This window comes from Parasteatoda tepidariorum, chromosome 5, assembly GCF_982258835.1.
Source record: "Parasteatoda tepidariorum strain Cologne lab strain chromosome 5, Ptep-v5.0, whole genome shotgun sequence".
NCBI classification, from domain to species: domain Eukaryota; kingdom Metazoa; phylum Arthropoda; class Arachnida; order Araneae; family Theridiidae; genus Parasteatoda; species Parasteatoda tepidariorum.
In genome coordinates, this window is record NC_141759.1 from 86,619,887 (window position 1) to 86,638,792 (window position 18,906).

General features: G+C 31.1%; 1 protein-coding gene across 6 annotated transcripts in view; it reads left to right on the forward strand.

The window, feature by feature from the left end:
• The window catches only part of LOC107446399 (cell surface glycoprotein MUC18), a 337,992-nt gene that overhangs the window by 223,617 nt on the left and 95,469 nt on the right, over positions 1-18,906 (forward strand). For all 6 annotated transcript variants that reach the window (XM_043041643.3, XM_043041640.3, XM_071184932.2 and 3 more), the window contains exons 5-6: positions 1,567-1,863; positions 12,917-13,207. In XM_043041643.3, the coding sequence (XP_042897577.2) occupies positions 1,567-1,863; positions 12,917-13,207 (588 nt within the window). The remainder of the gene's footprint in view (positions 1-1,566; positions 1,864-12,916; positions 13,208-18,906) is intronic.

Here is an 18,906-nt window from a genome sequence, read left to right on the forward strand (position 1 = left end):
TATTAATTATGCTTCCACCCATCTGTCTCCAATCTGAAATTATAAAAAAAAAATGTTTCTTCTTATTTACACAAGCTGCAGCAAATAATGTGCCGGAAGTAAAGTTTAAAAGTTGCAGTATTCGAAATTATCACTCTTGTTATTGGCCCTTTGAATTTAACAGTTTCAATAGAAGTTCAAACACGGTTTCAGAAAATTCAAAATTCAATGGGGTTTCCTCACTCAAACTTCGATAAAGCAAATACCTCTGAATTATTCATAAACCTAGAAATTAAAACATGGTCTTCTCTAAATTTCCTGAATACCTCAAACATAAAAGGATCTCCGCTCTACCGTAAAATTTCCGCCAAGGCGTTAATTAATGCAAACGATAGGAAGGAAAATCTCGAACATTCCAGAATTTCCTTTACTACCGATATGGTATAGCCAGCCCTGCATACCTATACCTTTTAAAACAGTGATATAAAGATCGAAACTTCACGTTTAATTAAAGATTAATAGGGAAAGTGCCATGATGATGAGATATCTGTTGTGATCGCCTTTACTGTAAATAAATGAAGCTGAACTTGTTGCTGTCATGTCGAGTATTGCTTAGCAACAGTAATTTCGGTTATGAGGATATTGCATCTAATATTTATTGGATTTTACAGTTTTCTATTTGCATTATCTCAAACAAGTGTACATTTTTGAAGTTTAAGAAAGTAAGTCCAAAATTCTTGAAATTACCAAGTAAGTGACAGAATATTTTAGCCTTTGGCTTATAAATTTAACATACGTATGATAAAATTGATATATTGCAGCTTGTAACACAGATGCTTAATATACAAGACAAAACTAACTTGTTAGTCATAATTTATTTGCCCTTTTTGCTGAATTTTCTTTATCAAATTCAAATATTTCAGTAGTTTTGAATGAGGCTCAGAAGATATTAATTTCAAAGCGTAGTGGCATAAACGTTCCTTTTTAACACGGTACTAAAAGGAAAATAGTACGGAATCATATAAAAGAATGAAAAAATATTGGAAATAGTGTGCTTTCATTTTTTCAAATGACTTTTTGATTACAGCGCTAACCTTCATTTTCATTTAAGAATTGTTCCTTTTTATATACACCCTTCAACAACAAACTGCTTCACAGACCATAGAACACACAAACATATAGTGCTACAACAAAACAGCAAGAATTACTTTAGGAGGTTCACTCTTATTTTTTTCAATTACTATGCCTAACGTTCTATATTGAACATGAAATTCAACTTTGAACAAAATATAATATATGTGAATATCAAGCAATAGAGCATTCACTAATGATAGAAAGATTTTTGACACAAATTAAAATTTAATTGTTCGAGTCAAATATAAGTAATGAGAATTTGAAAATTTATTAAAACATAGCAGCAAGCTTCAGCGAAAGTCGACCGGCAAATTTAAAGCTGTTACAGCTTATACAAAAGAGCTTTATGGCAACTGATTCGTAAGACAACTAGTTTCTTTCTCCAAGTTTATATTCCTTATCTGTATTCGAAGAATTCAAACGTATCTATTTAATTAAGTTTTTTCATTGCAGTAAGACCTCTGGATGTCCGGATCATTACACTTCAGCCTCACCTGTCAGCAGGAAAGAAAGTGACTCTGGAGTGTGAGTCTACAGGTTCGAGACCGAGAGCAGTGATGACGTGGTGGAAGGGCTCTCAGAAGATTCAGACAGGCAATGAAGTCATCTCAGACAATGGGAACCTCACCTTGAGTACTCTGTCCTTCGTCCCGACAGCAGAGGATCACGGGAAAAAGTTCACGTGCACGGCTGAGAACCCTTCCCTCCCCAATAGCCTCATTGAAGATACTAGAACCATCACTGTACATTGTAAGTATATAGCTCTTATTATATTAAAAACCTTTTGCGGCAAAAATATGCTTGCAAGTTGAACAATATTAATATCTAGAATCCATAACTTCATTAACCCCTTAACGATTGGTTCATTTTCAAGAAAACTGTCATAAAAGTGCCTATTTTCTCAAATACACGCATTTGATTGGTGCTGACATCTAGTTTAAAATAAACTAACTGTCTACAATGATAAATACACAAGTGGGTGACCTTTGTGCTAAAATACAAACTAAGGTAAACAACGTTTAGGAGCACAAAAATATTTATAAATGCAGACAGCTGTTTCGGATGCTCAAAGGGCAACCTTCATCAGTGCAACAGAAAGAAATCAGAGAAAACAGGGTGAATATAAAGAAAGGTGACGTCACAAGGGGGTTAGAGCAACGGCCAATAGGAGGGTTGTTCTTCAATTTTTGATTTAGATTTTTATGAGTCCTATAATATTTTCAAAAATTCCAAACTGTTGGTCAATGACCTATCCAGCGTTCCTTGTCTTTCTCCTGTTTGGAAATCTATGATTAAACCTAACTAAACCCCCCTTTTTTGTTCCTTGCTTCCCATTCGTCGTCATCCATTCTCCCTTCCCTCCTATTGGCTGTTGCTCTAACCCCCTTGTGACGTCACCTTTCTTTATATTTACCCTGTTTTCTCTCATTTTTTCCTGTTTTCCATCCATTTTTTCTTTCTGGCAAAACTTAGCACAAAATTCTTCAGCGATGCTAAAGATTGCAATACATCCAACTTCAAGCAAATACATAATTTAGAACTCATTAAGGAAAACAGTAATCATAGTCCACTAACGGCATTCCTATTATCAGACTGCATAATTTCAAAACTATATAAAAAAAATAGGACACAAACACACACAGTATATCCACTGGACTATGGCAAACTCGGTGAAGGAGTAACTCTGAAAAGGGTCCGATCCGGGCAAGCCATAGCTCCATTAAATATAGTAGAGTGAGCAACCCGGAACGAGTGGTGATCTACCAGGACGACCGGGTCACTGGTTTAGCAGAGCCATATCATTATTTAAGACATATGTTGAATAACATAAACATGTAAATAGTTATGTAAATACTTTGTATATACATCTTATTTTTAAACTAAATGTATTATCAATTTATGTTATCATATCCAATTGTTAGTTCTTATCTTTTCCTGTAATTCTTATTATTGTTTTAACGATGGGGGAATTCCCCCCAATATTTTGTATAATATAAGACTAATATATTCCTATGACCTGAGAGCATAAGGTAAACTAGTTTAGATGAATCGGTTAGTGGCGCTTCGAGCCAAACACCGAGATACAACCCATATCAAGCATCAAGCATTTTTTTCTGTTGCACTGATGAAGGTTGCCCTTTGAGCATCCGAAACAGCTGTCTGCATTTATAAATATTTTTGTGCTCCAAAACGTTGTTTACCTTAGTTTGCATCTACAATGACCTTAAAAATATCCTGGTACTGCCATCTGGTGTGTAAAATGAGAAATGAAATGGTTTCCGGGGAAAAGAAATGAACTAGTTTTATTCTTATTGGCGCGTTACTACTGAAAACTCCAACCCGGAAATTTCACGGGAGCAAGAAATAGAGGAATAAACCTCACCCCACCATTTTCACGGGAGCGAGAAGGAAGGGGTTAAGAAGATAACTTGAACCTTGCAGATGATAATTAATCCTCATCACGTCTAATTGCACAATATCATGATTCAAATATCATTATAGTTTAGCTACTGTTAGCTTTTATACCTTAGACAAACGATAATGAAAACGTAAGCAATACTTTCTATACACTGCAGTGCCTATGAATTAAAGTCATATCCTTGAACTATAGCCATGTTATTCTGTGGAAATTATGTAGCTATGTGCCTCATTAATGATGGTGGTAAGGGAATCTATAGCAAATATGGCTGTTGATAAGGAATCGATTCAAAACCAGCATTATTAAAACCTTTGAATTAGACTCCTTTGATTCCTTTATAAATCATGACTCCGCCTTTATAAATAGTGGGCACTCGACGCAAAGGTCAGCAGATTTTCGAGGTCGTGAATTTTACATTATACCCAGAAGACTCCAATAGTGAGAGAAGGGAAAGACTTAGAGATCGCGCAAGGACGAAAGTTATTTAAAATTTAAGACTGTTTTTCGCAGGGTGTTTAGTCGCATTAAGTTGTATTTTTTGCGAATAATATGCTGTTTTCATAACTGATGTGAGTTTGCATATCAAATTTAACCTATCAGGTTCGCTAACCGTTAGGTCACATTTAACCTATCTTTTGCCAGCGAAATCCACTTTTATTCTGAAAATAACGCAAAACGTCAAGAAAAGCTACAGAAAAAATGAACAGCGCTTGTGCTCTAATTTTTTAATATTTAGAAATTTACTTCAATGCTGCATTATCTGGGCTCATAAAAATTTTCAAAAAGGCGAAAAAGACATTGATTTTGATAAATTTCTTCCAGGAGAGAAAATTTAACCAAATTGGAGATTTTTTAAGAAAAATAACTTATAAAACATTCTAGTTATTTGACGCTTCCGAAGCGCAGATAATTCTTAACAGCAACAGTGCGTATACAGTTTAACATTATAGCGTTGCTTCAAGTCTAAAACCACTAAACTAGGGGTTTTTAATTTTCCTTGGCAAAAGATCTTCGAAAAACGTTGTTAACGGATTCCAGTAAAGACTATTCAGTGTATTTTATGTAGATATCAAAGTCACACATTTGATCATACTACCACTCATTTCTAAACAACAACCACAGCATTAGCTATACAGAGTGCCCCGGAATTTCGTGCGTTAACTTAAAGGTGAGGTAGGGCACGTCATAAAGTAAGGATTGATCATTGCATAGTAAACAGCTGGGGGCACTTCCTTTTATAAAGTGTCCGTTTGTGCCACTTGAAGCTTGCCGGAGCTTCTATCAATCTAAACTATTTTAATTTTATATTTTCCAATAATTGTTATTGAAAATTACATTCAAATTGGCCCAGGTTCATCTACTTTATCGTAATTTATTAACTTGGCATGTAACTTACGAAATTAATCAAATTATTAAATTTCATCAAAACAGCCCATTTCATCGTTCTTAAAAAGCAACTTTTGACAGTAATTAATAGAAAACATAAAACTAAGATATTTTTGTAATTCAGATAAATAAAAGTATCGATTCAAATACACAGGAAACTCCAAGGATGTGGATCTACGTTAGTGGCATACGAGGACAATTTACGAGGACGATTCAAGTCAAGATTTACATGCTAATACATTAAAGTGCCACGTCTCAAGTGTCTATCTGAATCCTCATAATCCCATCAACCTTCCCGTCAAGCTTACACACGAAGTTCTCTCTGACATTCTTTTTTTTTATTACACTACAATAAAAACCAAAAGTCTTGTTTTAATTGGAACTAATCACAACAATTGCTACAATTAGTATTAATTTCAGTCTAATGCGAAACAAGTTTCATAAACTGAAAAGATTCTTAAAAAAGATACATAAACATAAATTTTACGAAGTTTTTCTTCCCCAAAGAAAGTTAATACTTCGTAATGTAACTATGTTTTAATTACTTCTCATAATTAATGAAAGGAAATTTACTTGCAAACTCAACAAAGTAATTCAACAAACAAACGAGCCGTGGAAACATTGTTTATGATCAAAAATTCATACACTACATTTTAATTTCTTTATAGTATAAGCCGTTTCTGGATATTTCGCTCACTTAACTTTTCGTTTTTCTTTGCAAAAAAAATTTAATTATTACTCATTATTATTACAAATTAATTTATTTATCGATCAATTAATTAATTTATTTACTAACGCCTCAGGTCTGGTAGGCACAGAGTTAATATTTATCCATAAAATATGGAAAAAATAGCTTTTAAAATACACGAAACATTAAGTATACAAAATAGGATTTTTTAAAATAAATATTGATTAGATATTATGATTGAAATTTTGGAGGGCGAGACCAAAATTAAGTGAAGTTTGCTATTTAATTCGGATAGTCAAAAAATTATTTTAAAAAAATCAGTCAAAATTAATGAATTTAGTCATCAATCATTATTCAAAAAAATGCATTAAGATGAATAATGACCAAATTTGCATTTGAATTCAGAATGAATTTTCGTAACAATATTCAGAATAAATTTTAAATTACTACATTTCGTCGTTACTAATTTTTTCTTGAATGATTACAAAGTATGCCCATAGGACAAAGGAGGCATATTAAAAAATTAACATATGATTGGCACAATTGTGGCCTTCAATGCAGTTACGATGGCAATGTAGTAATTTCATAAAATAGTTAAAAATCTGTTTTACATTTTTTTTTCTGCTGTGGGTGAACTATGAATGCATAATCACATTATAAAGAAAATTTAATAATTTCCAGAACGGAAAAATGGCATAAATCAGTTATTTATGCTCTAAATTTTAATTCGTTCTCAGATACTTCATTTGTTATGTGTGTGTCCTATCTAGATTAATTTAGTTAAGTAGAGAAAAAAAATTAGAGATTAACCTATTCGAACAATGCAAGTTGTCAGATATTTTTGTACTAATTTATTTCATTACTTTTAAGAAAAGGTATTTAACCGATAATATATTTTTGAAAACTGAAATATTATTGAAGTGAAGTTTGTTTTTCTAACACTATACATGTGTCGAAATATCCAAACTTGAAATTTACAATAACAGCGGGTTTGGCGAAGATAGATCCTTAAATCAAAATTATTTAAGGATATCTAATTTAACAACTTCCAAAGGATACCACAATAAACATTCAAGATTTCAGAGCATTGCAAACATTTAACTCATACGAAAGAATAATTACTTGTTTATATACTAAAGATACTTTCGAACACTACATATGAACATCTCTTATTACCGAAATTCGTAATTATAACTACCTCCACAAAGAGTGCCGAGGAATAATATGTAACTCAAATTATAAATGCAAAAAATAAAACTACTTGGATGAAAAATGATGATTAAATTCCCTTTATCGCTAAGTATCGTCGAGTAATTATTGATTCTTTCTCTAAATTAGCAAACTGTTCGCATATAGCAAGCAATACTCCCTTAGACGATACATAATACCCCAATGGAAAATCGATGAAGAGACTTCTCTTAAAATCGCTATCGTTTCCTTTGAAAATAATGGGTTGACTCAGTTATATTGCTTATCTAAGCTGAATGCGATAATGTTTGCAACAATTACACGTTACAAAACCCCATTAAGTGTTGCTCTACATTAGGAAGGTTATTTGATTCTAATTAAGAGCATCACAGAAAGATCTTCCTCTACCAATTAATCCCATGCGTAAAATCTGTTCTCATTTCGAATTGAACATTCGTAACATAGATTCTTTGATTTTGGAGCCCATGATTCCAAAAGATATTTCCTGAAACTAAGTAGTTATAAGATTTTCTGTTTTCCCATTTTTAAATGTGTAATTAGAGTTGTGATGGATGAAAACAAAATAAATTAGCAGACATGTTGAGTTTCGAGATTTCATTTAATAAATATAAGTTAAGTGATTTTGTTTTGTAACTGCATATTTTTGGCAAATTATGTAAGCGGCTTTTTCTTTTGGCCATACGTTAACTATCTAAAGTTATCTAACGCCCTAGTATTGTAGTTCTTGTTTATTATCTGCTCATTTTCTCTACGATAAATAGTATGCACATATACAGGGTGATTCTAAATAGATGGCCAAAATTTTAGGAAGTGATAGTACACACCCAAGCAAACAATTTTTATCAAAGAATGCGTGGTCGAAAATAAAACGCAAAGATGCTGGCGCATTTGGAAAGTTGTTTGATGCAAACGTGAAAGCTTCATTCCTGTTGCGAGTTACTGCGCTGCGTTACTTGTCGCCAAGATTTTGGCCGCTGCAGGGAAAGTTCGTGATATACCTGGTGTGTTTCAAAATGTTCGCCTATCTCTTCTTCGCCGTTGTACTGCGTGCATAGCCGCTGCCGGCCACTGTTTTGAACACTAATTGTAATCACATGCCATTAAATTTGCTTTTATAGCTTAACTTCATCGTTCTTTGTGTGTTTTTGCCGCATATAAGAATATAAACTTCGACGCCCTCTAGCGGTTTTGCGTTTTGTTATCGATCATGCATTCCTTGATAAAAATTGTTTGCTTGGGAGTGTACTATCACTTCCTAAAATTTTGCCCATCTTTTTAGAATCACCCTGTATACAGTGTAGAAGCTCTGTTTGCAATAAAGCTAATAAAAACTGAAAATGCTAATTTAAAACATTAAATTATGTTTTCCTTATGTTTTTTTCAATAAAAATTTTTCTTATTGCATTATCTACAGCTTATTGTCAGAATTGTAAATGAACGTTTTGGTGGAATAACTTTCGGGCATCCCCATTTTGCTTCTATGTGAGAATATTTGCATTATAATTCTTACACGCGACAATTACACGCATAACAAACAATATTCCAGATCAGTGGTTCCCAATCTTTTTCTGTTATGAAACTAAATGATCGAGCTTCTTTTGGTGAATTGTTATAGAATTTTTGTTTTAAATTGGCGGCTATTTAAGAGGCATTTTGCATAAAAGAGTTCACATAAACAACAGAAATATTAAATAAGTTAAGAACTACTGATTGGATATCAATACTTATTTTACTAGTTGAAAAAATCCTAAATTTCAAAGGCCCTGCTATCTTTTTACTGAAACCTAGGGTTCCGCCCAACACTTTTAGAGAATTGTTGTTCTAGAACAAGGGTTCACAACATTGTGTCCTTTGACACCACGGTGCCCACCAATCATTTTGCTTGTGCCCACCCCTGGACAAGCGAGATAAAAAAAATATTTCAATTTTTAAATTAAAGTATAATTATCAATTACAAATTCATATTGAAAAAAAATAATTGCCCCCCCTGCTTGACCAGTATTCAGTAATATGGTCTAAAATCCAAGAAGTACGACAACTTTTGCTCTAAAGCAATAGCCTTAAACATACCAACACTTTACAATACAATACAATAAAACATACTACAATTGATCTTTTGACCGGTTATGATAAATTTAATGATAAACTACATCAGACTGTTTAGTTAGCAATCAACAATTTTTAATGTCTTGTTCGAAGTTTAAAACTCGGTGCACTTCAGTTTGTTATTGTTCATTTGAAATGATATTTTAAATCTTTACTTGCGTGTCTAACTCCAATTAAGAAGTTACCGAAAGTAAAAAAATGAAAGAAAAAAAAAACAACAAAACTAAATTCCATTAATTGAGCACTATTTTAAATTGCTTACAATGACCTAAACTCACTATATACTTTAAAGATTATTTTAGAAAAAAATTTAATAAGCCTGATATATGAAGTTTCATATTATGATTAAAGTGTAGAAAAAAGTAAATAAATGTGGTGATTATAACTACTTGTAATTTGTTTACAAAGAAAAAAAACCCAGAAGATTATGAATTATAAAAGGAAGAAGAGCATTGCAAAAATAAAGCTTATTGTAAGATTAATTATAGAAATTACAGTTTAAGATTGAAATATAAATCTAGGAAAGATTTAAGGTCCGTAATTAAACTTTTTTATGGCCCACATTACTCTTAAACAATGTTTCCTTACGGTAGAAAAAATTACTTATTTCCCTTTTGTTTTAATGATTTTGCGTGCGATCCTGAATTACCACAAATTAACAGTTGCTTATCTTGTTAATTTGTAGGAGCAAATAATTTCGCGTCTGTACATAGTTTTGCATATTTTACATCATTTAAATGCATTGCAACATCTGAAACTAAATGATTCCTAAAAAATTATATTGACTAATTTGATTATAAAATTTTACTACTATACTTTTTTCTAAATGTATTTAACACAAAGGATTATTCATATTTTTAATATGCACTTAATATGGTTGAAAATATTTCCTGACTATTTCTATTTAATACTAAAGTAGTAAAGGTAAGCTTGCTGTTTTTACCGTTATTATTTCTTCTTATTTAAACTTGGGGTATACATATAGAATTGGATGCCTGCAAGTGATGTCATCGTAGATAAGTCGTTGTATTTGTCAATATTAAACAAAGTAAAATAAAGTCAAAAATAGTTACATTTTATTAGATTTAACCAGCCTCAAGTTATGAATGTATATGTGAAGGTTAAGTAAAAAAAGAAAAGAAAGAAAAGCTTATAAAAATCCTGAGCGACCGATATTTTTGATATATCTGACCGATATATTTATTTTATTTATGTTACAAACTATCTCAATTTTTAATTCTTACTCTTAAAAAAAAGTCAAACTCATGCTTCTTCAATATTGTAAGAACACGAAGAAAAAGATACATTCCACCATTTCTTCGAACTAAAAATCTATAACCTTATGTTACTATCTTGAACAATACTTACAGAAAAATTACAAAATACTCTCAGTTGTAAGAAATAAGTCACAAACTAAACAAAAATCAGCCGAACTATTCCAAGATAGGGCAATAATCATCTTTCCAGTCGAACCTATAAATCATCTTTTTTCTCCTTTTTTTTTCCTTCAAGAAAGAGGTCAGATCTTCCTTGGCTAAAACAAGAATTGGAAGGAAAGGAAGAAAAAAAATGAAAAAGTAAATAAAATCAAGATATGCCTTCTGTTGTTTCCTTATAGAAGAAAAAGAGAGTGAATAGAAAATACAGACAGATGAATAAGGATAAAACCCTCTCACGTGACGGATAGTGAGTATAAATCACTGCCATATTCCTCATCTGAAGCTGTCTCTCATTATGAGCAAGGAGAGAGTAGGAGAAAAGGGAGGAGATCCCAAAGAGTTTCTTCTAAAGCAGATCCCAAAGAGTTTCTTCCAAAATGATGCTGATTCCCTCTGCAGGTAGTGTAAATATGGATGAGATGCTTGGATGGCGTGTCAAGGGAGAATGATTAAATTTTTTTCCGGATATTTTCCTGATTTTTTTTTTTCGTTCTCACTTCTGGTGGGGCTTATCGTTTGGTTAAATCCGCACGCAAGGCGTTGGGTAAACGGAAATAATCTTAATAAAATTCACCGTGGAATAAATACTTATTTTCCTCATATTTTTTTCGCAGAAATATTGCAATCTGTCTTATATATTTTGTGATTTAAAAGTTGTTGAAAGATATTCTTACTGTTTCATGCAACTTAGCAATAAATTTTTTTTACTTGCGGTTTTAGTCATTAACTGTGACTGTTAAGGTAATAGCTGTGCGGTATGGATCAGAACTAGCTGAATTATCAATGAATTAATTAAAAATTTGATTTGGCGTGATCGGGTACTTGCACTTCATGAAGAAGAAGACCACATATACCCACACATGTGACGTATGACGTCAGCGCCAGCTAGTTGTTTGTAAGTGAAATGGCGTGCTGAAGTTGAGCTGAGCACATTAGTTAAAATGTTAATTAAAGTAAAGTTAATTAAATGCAAGGCCGCATCGTGCATTGGATTTGTTAAAATATAATTATTTCTCGCCTACGTCTTTTATTTAACTTAGATGAATTATTTGCTAATGTATCTAATTGTAACTGCAATTTATTTTTATTTTGTGCACCTGGCAACTTCAATGCATAATTAGTTTATATTCTAAATGGCTTCGTGCTTGCCTTTGTGTTGAGTTAGAAATATAAAGGGAAAGAATTGAAATCTTTGTGAAAGAATATAGTATGTGTCACTTAAGAGAATTGTTACTTAATGGACTTGGCTTACTAGAAATCGAGTTTAAGAAACAGTTGCTAACGTAAACAAATGCTAAGTTTGAATATCCAATCAGGATCGAGATACCCGCACTACGTCAATTGCAGGCATCCCATTGGAAGTAGAGAAACAATTACAAAATATATTCATTTATTGAACCACATTAAGTAGATCCAAAATCAATTTACAATATAGTCAAAACAAACACCAGTCTTGTTCTGTTCAAAAATAAATTAAAAATAAAAAAGAAGTTCACACACGATGAATTTTGATAATGTCATTGCAAGTTTTCTCATTTCATTATTTTTCTTACTTTTGTTAGCCTCGTTGATTTTAGTCTTATAAGTCCTGATAGTTGCTATAAGCCAATTAGTTCAAGTTTAGATCGTTTGTGAAAAATGGAGTCGATAAAAAAAACTCTTTCAAGTAAAAAAAAAATTTAAAAAATTTTGCGACACTCGAGATGCGAGACCAAGGCTGTTGAGATTTGTAATTTGCCATTCAAACAACAAAATATTTCATTTTATATTTAGTTACTTTCTAATGTCACACAAATAAAATATAGTTAATAAATTAGTAAATTAAATTATTCCAAAACACTGATTTTATCGAGTTTTAATTCTCGTAAACAATGAATTTCTAAATCAATCTTAGGCAATTATTCCAGATATGCGAATCCTTCATTGATATCGATAGTACATTAAGCTTTGAGTGTTCTATTGAATATATTGATACAATGTCTAGTTTATTTAAATAGGGTGATCTGTTAAATTGGTAAAATATTTAACGGCAATCAAGTAGTTATTCTCTTGAAATCAAATACTTCTTCAGTAAAACCAAAAATTTTTCAATAAAGATTTAGGGGGCAATTTTTGAAATTATTGCAGCGTAAAATCAAGCGGTATTGTTTTTGCTTTTTTTTTCATCAAACTTCTGTTACTTAAATTGTTGGTTAGACAAATTTTATTGTCATTATAATTAGCTTTTTTTATTTTATTGATCCTTTTAACTTACACTATGGCTTACACTATTTATATAGTTTAGTCTTGCATTTTCATTCTTAGTTTGTAAGCTAAATCTTTGATTGACATTTGAAATTAGTCTATGTCTTTAAAAACATTTAAATTTGCTTGGCATGCTCCTTAATCTATTAATATTGACCACAGCTTTAGTGTATTTCTGTAGGCTTCAGTGTATTATACTAATCCCTCAATAATCAATGAACAAACACTCAAGAAATGTAATGAATATGATGCAAATATGAGCATATGCTTATTCCAATATAAAACTTCATATTCATAATTAATATTTTTCAGATATACCAGAACTTAGATTAGCATTAGGAGCCAGCATTCAACATACTGCCATTAAAGAAGGAAGCGACGTCTACTTCGATTGTAACATCCGCGCCAATCCATGGGTCCACGACGTCAGTTGGAGATTTGAAGATAATTTGTTATTCAGCAATCTAACTGGTGGTATCATTGTAAGCAACCAATCTCTCGTTCTGCAAAGGGTGAAAAAAGAACATAGAGGAAGATATCAATGCGTAGCAACAAACAGTGAAGGTGAAGGGCGAAGTGAAGAAGTACCACTTGATGTTCAATGTATGTTTCATTACCTTTTAATCTTTAACCCACAGGTTTTGCATTTTTATAAGTATTTGTTTGACAGAGAATAAGTTAGTGATCCAAATTATTTCAAGCATTGCAGTTTCGCACAAAATTTGAGAAAAGAGGATTTAGTTGCTTTCCTAGATTTTGTTGTTGTCCATCACAATTTTGATCCACTGCGGAGGGGGTGGCACCCCCGCTTTGATAGCCCGACGACCTGCGCGTGAAGTCGAGCACTTTACGGTAGCACAGTTTAACGAGGACCAATACCGCACACCCTCGGTCCATATGCAGACTGATCCAAGTGGTCACCCACCAGCACACTGACTACAGCCAGTGATGCTTGACTTCGGTGATCTGCTTGGAACCGTGTCTTAACGATCAGTCTGCTGCGGGACTTGCTTTCCTGGAAAATTTGTTTTAATTTGTACTAAAATAACTTTTTTTTCAATAAAAGTTTAAAACAAATGGCGTCACACTGCCCCAAAACATTCATTATTGTTCAAAACCTTATAAAGCATGCTCAATTTTTCATTAGATGCTCTTTCAATCAATTCCAATATCCAAATTAAATTTATTTTTTAAGAATATTGCCAAGGCTGCTTCAAGGCAGAAATCTTACATATATTTCATTAAAATAAAAGTAAATACATAATTAAGACTCCAGGCTGAATGAAATATTGATCCAGGCAGCTATGAAAGTGTAAAATTGGATACCCTCAAGTGACGTCATAGGTGGTATTTCGTGGCATCTGTCGATTCTGAAGCCAATCAGGTTTGACATACACACTTCATGTCACTCTCAGAAATTAAATAAATCTGGTTTAAATCACGTGGTTGGACATAATCACTTCACTTCTTCTCGCGTTGCATGTACCTAATTGGCTATCTAAACTACTTCGCACTGATCGAAAGCCAATAAAAATGCCCCCAACTTTCCTCCTATCCCTGAAATCTTAACCATATCACTGGCAATAAAATGCGACCTAAATCATTTGAAAAACATTAGAAAAAAATTTCACCCATTTTGCGTTTAGCTAAAGTTTGCTTGGTTTCAGTATAAGTTTAACTTGTAGCGACAATCACTAAAATTAATCTTTGGCTTCATACTGGAATTTTGCAGTATTCCTACCAGATATTTACGACCAATATTTTGCAGTATTTATACCGGAATAAAACTAAAAATCAATATCTCCTACTTGCTAATTATGCTTAAGAAAGAAACATTCTTACAAATAACTAATGCCTAGAAATAATTTAAGTTATATTCGTACTAAATATGTTATGAAATCACACAAACTCAAAAAAGTAAAGTTATTTATCTATTAACTTAATGCATGCAAGATTTAAAGAAGGGTCATTCCAAATTTAATAAGCTTCAGTTACGTAAAGCTTGCTGCCTAACCTTTCTAATTTGACAATTTGCAAACATATAAAAGTGATTCTACCTGCCCCTTGTGGATTGTGGTTATAGAGATTAAACTAGTTAACTGGTTGGTGGTTATAGGAAACTGATTTTATCTGTTCTTAATGGTTAGACCTGGTCCCTAGAAGTTACTGGTTAGAATTGATGAGAAACTCTTTTGCCATAAGTGTAACAAAGTAAGATAAAACGAGAAAAAGTTAATCATGGCTTTAAAAGGTATATGATAATACCATAAGAATCATCCGAAAATATTTAATTTGCTCAATGCATATAGATTATGAAAAAAGCTACCTGTTAGATTGTTTACCAGGTATCGGAGTACAGGTATTTTCATTTGATATTAGTCATTTCAATACTTTTAGCTTATTACTATAAAATGAGCTTGGAAAATGATCTTCAAAAATTTATAATTCCACTAGATATCAATAATAAAGTTTTAAATATATCACTTTTGCTCTACTTATATCTTCGAAATGAATAAATTTAGATTTTTTTAAAATATCTAGTACTTAATGTCTTTGTAGTTTAAATGCAAAATGGCAGAGAGGGCAAATACATGAATTACGGAATTAGCCGAAATGCATGCATGGTTAACTAAATACCATTGGAGAATCTCTGGAACAATATTAGGCAACAGATAACAAGCCTAATAGACGCACGAATTCGTGATTGACTTTGAGCAATACATGCAATATACATAGTTTGTAATAAATGTATAATATAATATATTCATTATCAGCGACATTTCGAATATTACTTAGTCTTTACTATAAACACAATGTGTGAAACAGTTTCAAAATAAACTAATGTGCTATAGCTATAATTAAATATCTGTATGAACTATGAAAATATTCATGTTTAAGAGAAACATTTCGCATCGGATAGAATATATTTTGCAACAATGATATCATTTGTACAACTACAATAAACAATGTACTTTAAGCATAGTGCGTGGGATTTTTTAGCTAAGTGTCAGCTTACATAATACCGATAATATAAATTTTTACAACTTAATTTGAATGAAAATTTTTGTCTCAATAATTAATTTTGACTCAATAAAAAGATTTAAAGCATTTTGATTAAGCAATTCTTAAATATGAATTAATATACTAAATATACTAAATTAATATACATATATTTGTATATATATATGCGAATTTTTTAAAATTTCAAACAATTGAACGGACTTAAATGTATTTTACATCATTAGTCATGATCATAAAAATTATGAATGATGTAGTTTAAAAATACATTAATATGATATGAGAAAGTCTTAAAAACATATGTGTATGAAAATATAAAAATATGTGAAACACTTTAATTTAACTAATTAAATAATTGGAATTGCATATTGGAATAATAAAACTACCTTTCAATGCCTAGAATACATATTACATTAGCTTTAACTATAAACAAAAAAAAAAAACAATATATATATATATATATATATATATATATATATATATATATATATATATGTCACGGCGAAAGACTGAAATCGGTGGTTATTGACTTTCACCGGTGAATGTCGACAAACACCAAATACGTCGGTGAAAGATCGAATATTTCATTACATTCTTGTACATTCGGACCTTCACCGGTGTATGTCGACAATCACAGATATGCTTTGGTGAATGTCCGAAATATTTATTACATTCGACTTGATATGAATTTATTCGTGGATATAATTACATTTATTCGATATTTTAACCCTACACTAATGTTTTTTTAAGGTTAAGTGCCACTGCCCGGTATACATTTGCCCGGTATACCCTACACTGATGTTTTTTTAAGGTTAAGTGCCCCTGCCCGGTATACATTTGCCCGGTATACCCTACACTGATGATTTTTTAAGGTTAAGTACCACTGGCCGGTGTAAATTTGCCCGGTATACCCTACACTGATGTTTTTTTAAGGTCAAGTGCCATTGCCCGGTATATATTCGCCCGATACTCCAAACACTGATGTTTTTTCTAATCTATAGTCAGTAAGTATTAAAGTATAGAATAAATATAAATATATCAAATAAATATAATAATATTAACGAATAAATTAATATAAAATTGGATAGGACAAATATTTCGGACATTCACCGAAGCGACTATGGGATTGTTGACATTCACTGGTGAGAGTCAGAAATAAGGGTATTTAGCAAATATTTCGGACCTACACCAAGCGACTACGTGAATGTTGACATTCACCGGTGAATGTCAACATTTTTCAGATTTTGGTGTTTCACCGTGACACACACACACACACACACACACACACACAAACATATATATGAGTTCAAAATGAAGAATAAAACAAAGAAAAATTATAGACATATGAAAAAAGGGGGTGGGAAATAATAAGTAAAAAATAACAAACAATAGTTTATTAAGAAAAAAAAATAATGAAATGTTAATAAAAACCGGAAAGGAAGCCGGAAAAAAAAGATATAATCTTTTCTTCAGCCCACACACAGAGTGCTTATATTAGTGCGTAGATTATATCCACAAAACAGAGTGCTTTCAGATATTGTATCAATAAAGCCAAAGAGAAATATATTAATACAATAGTGAGAGGAGCACTCAAAAAATTTTTTATAAAAATAACAACAAATAAAATAGATCACAAAAATTAAAATTAAGTAAAAATAACATCTAAAAACAGATAATAAAATAAAATAAAAAGAAAAAACATTAAAAAGGGGGGATTATAAAGCGAGTAGCAAAATCAGAACAACTTACATGGACGGATATTTTCCACGAATGATTTAAAAATGTTTTCGCAGAAAGATTGCCAGATTACAAAAGATGAAAACAAAAGCGCAAATTGAGTGAATTTTTCTTAACTTTCTTAGTGTTTTCTTGTATTTATTTATTATATATATATATATATATATATATATATATTTGTATGAACTAAAAAAACATTGGAAATATTTTTTAATTAAAAAATATAGCATTAACAAACACGTTTATTGCAATAAAAGTATCAATAGTTATTTATATATGATATCTTTATTTTTGTTTGAAACACTATTTTACGTGGCATATACACATGAGATCACATGATCTATGTTTCATAACAATAAGATATATATCTCAAAGAAAATTATACCCCCGTGATTAATCGAAACTACTCAAAGAATAGTATTGGATACGTGCCGCCTTGGGAACAAGAAATATAATCAAATAACGTTTCATAGAACTCCGCTGGGATATATCTTTATTATTATTGTTTGTTATTTCTGTTGTTTCAGATTGTTTTCTCCAGGATATACGTTTTTATAAAAGATGGTAAGAGTGTGATGAAACTCATTGTTTCGAAGATAAAGAAGCTTAAGAATAAATATAGAACATAAAAATATGAAATATTTATATGTTTTATTGTTAGTTGACTTCATATAAAACTTGGCACCGCTTACTTTCTATTAGTTTATAATTTTAATGAAATTTATCATCAATATTTGAAAAAGATAAACAGTATTGAGTTGAACGAATTTTGTTGCTATAAGGAAAAATATATATATTATTTTGACATTTTTTTAACTCAAAATTCATTAAAAAAAATACTCGTCTTAAATTTTAATTACCAAAATGATTTTATCTATTATTATTTGCATTGATTGAATTTTCGTAATGTTACGGGAAAAACATAATTTAGAAAAATTTCCGTAATTTATAGAAATGGCATTTCTGAAAAAATAAACCATAATTCTGATAATAAAACCCAAACTATTGGAAATTTAAACCATTTATCTCAATTAAATATTCAAACCAAATTACTGTTCATTTGGTAACTGCACATTAGAAATTCTGATTTCAAAAATTATATTTCTACACATTTAGTAAAAAATACAAGGCTAAAGGGGGAATAAAACCAAATAAATGGTTTTTATACCATGCTCCAAAGTATCATGATAAAATTACTAATTTTTTCCGCAATAGCCGAAATTTATCATATGTTATAAAACTAACCACTTTTTATTGCTTATTTTAACCAAATCGTTACCAAAAGGCTGAGGTAAAAACTATTGTGTTTTTTGTTCTTCTTTTCGAGCCAGAAAATAAACATTTTTACTGTATTCTGGTAGTTTTGAACATATTTCTTCCTCAGTGTGGTTGAAAAATTCTAAATTATGGAACTCATGTAATCTTTCCGCGTAAGAAGGTGAAAAAAAAGTGCTCAATGCAAAATTATTTGACAACAATTAAATTTTTATTGCCTTTAAATTGATGATGTAAAGAAGAAACATTGAAAATCTAACCACCGCATGATT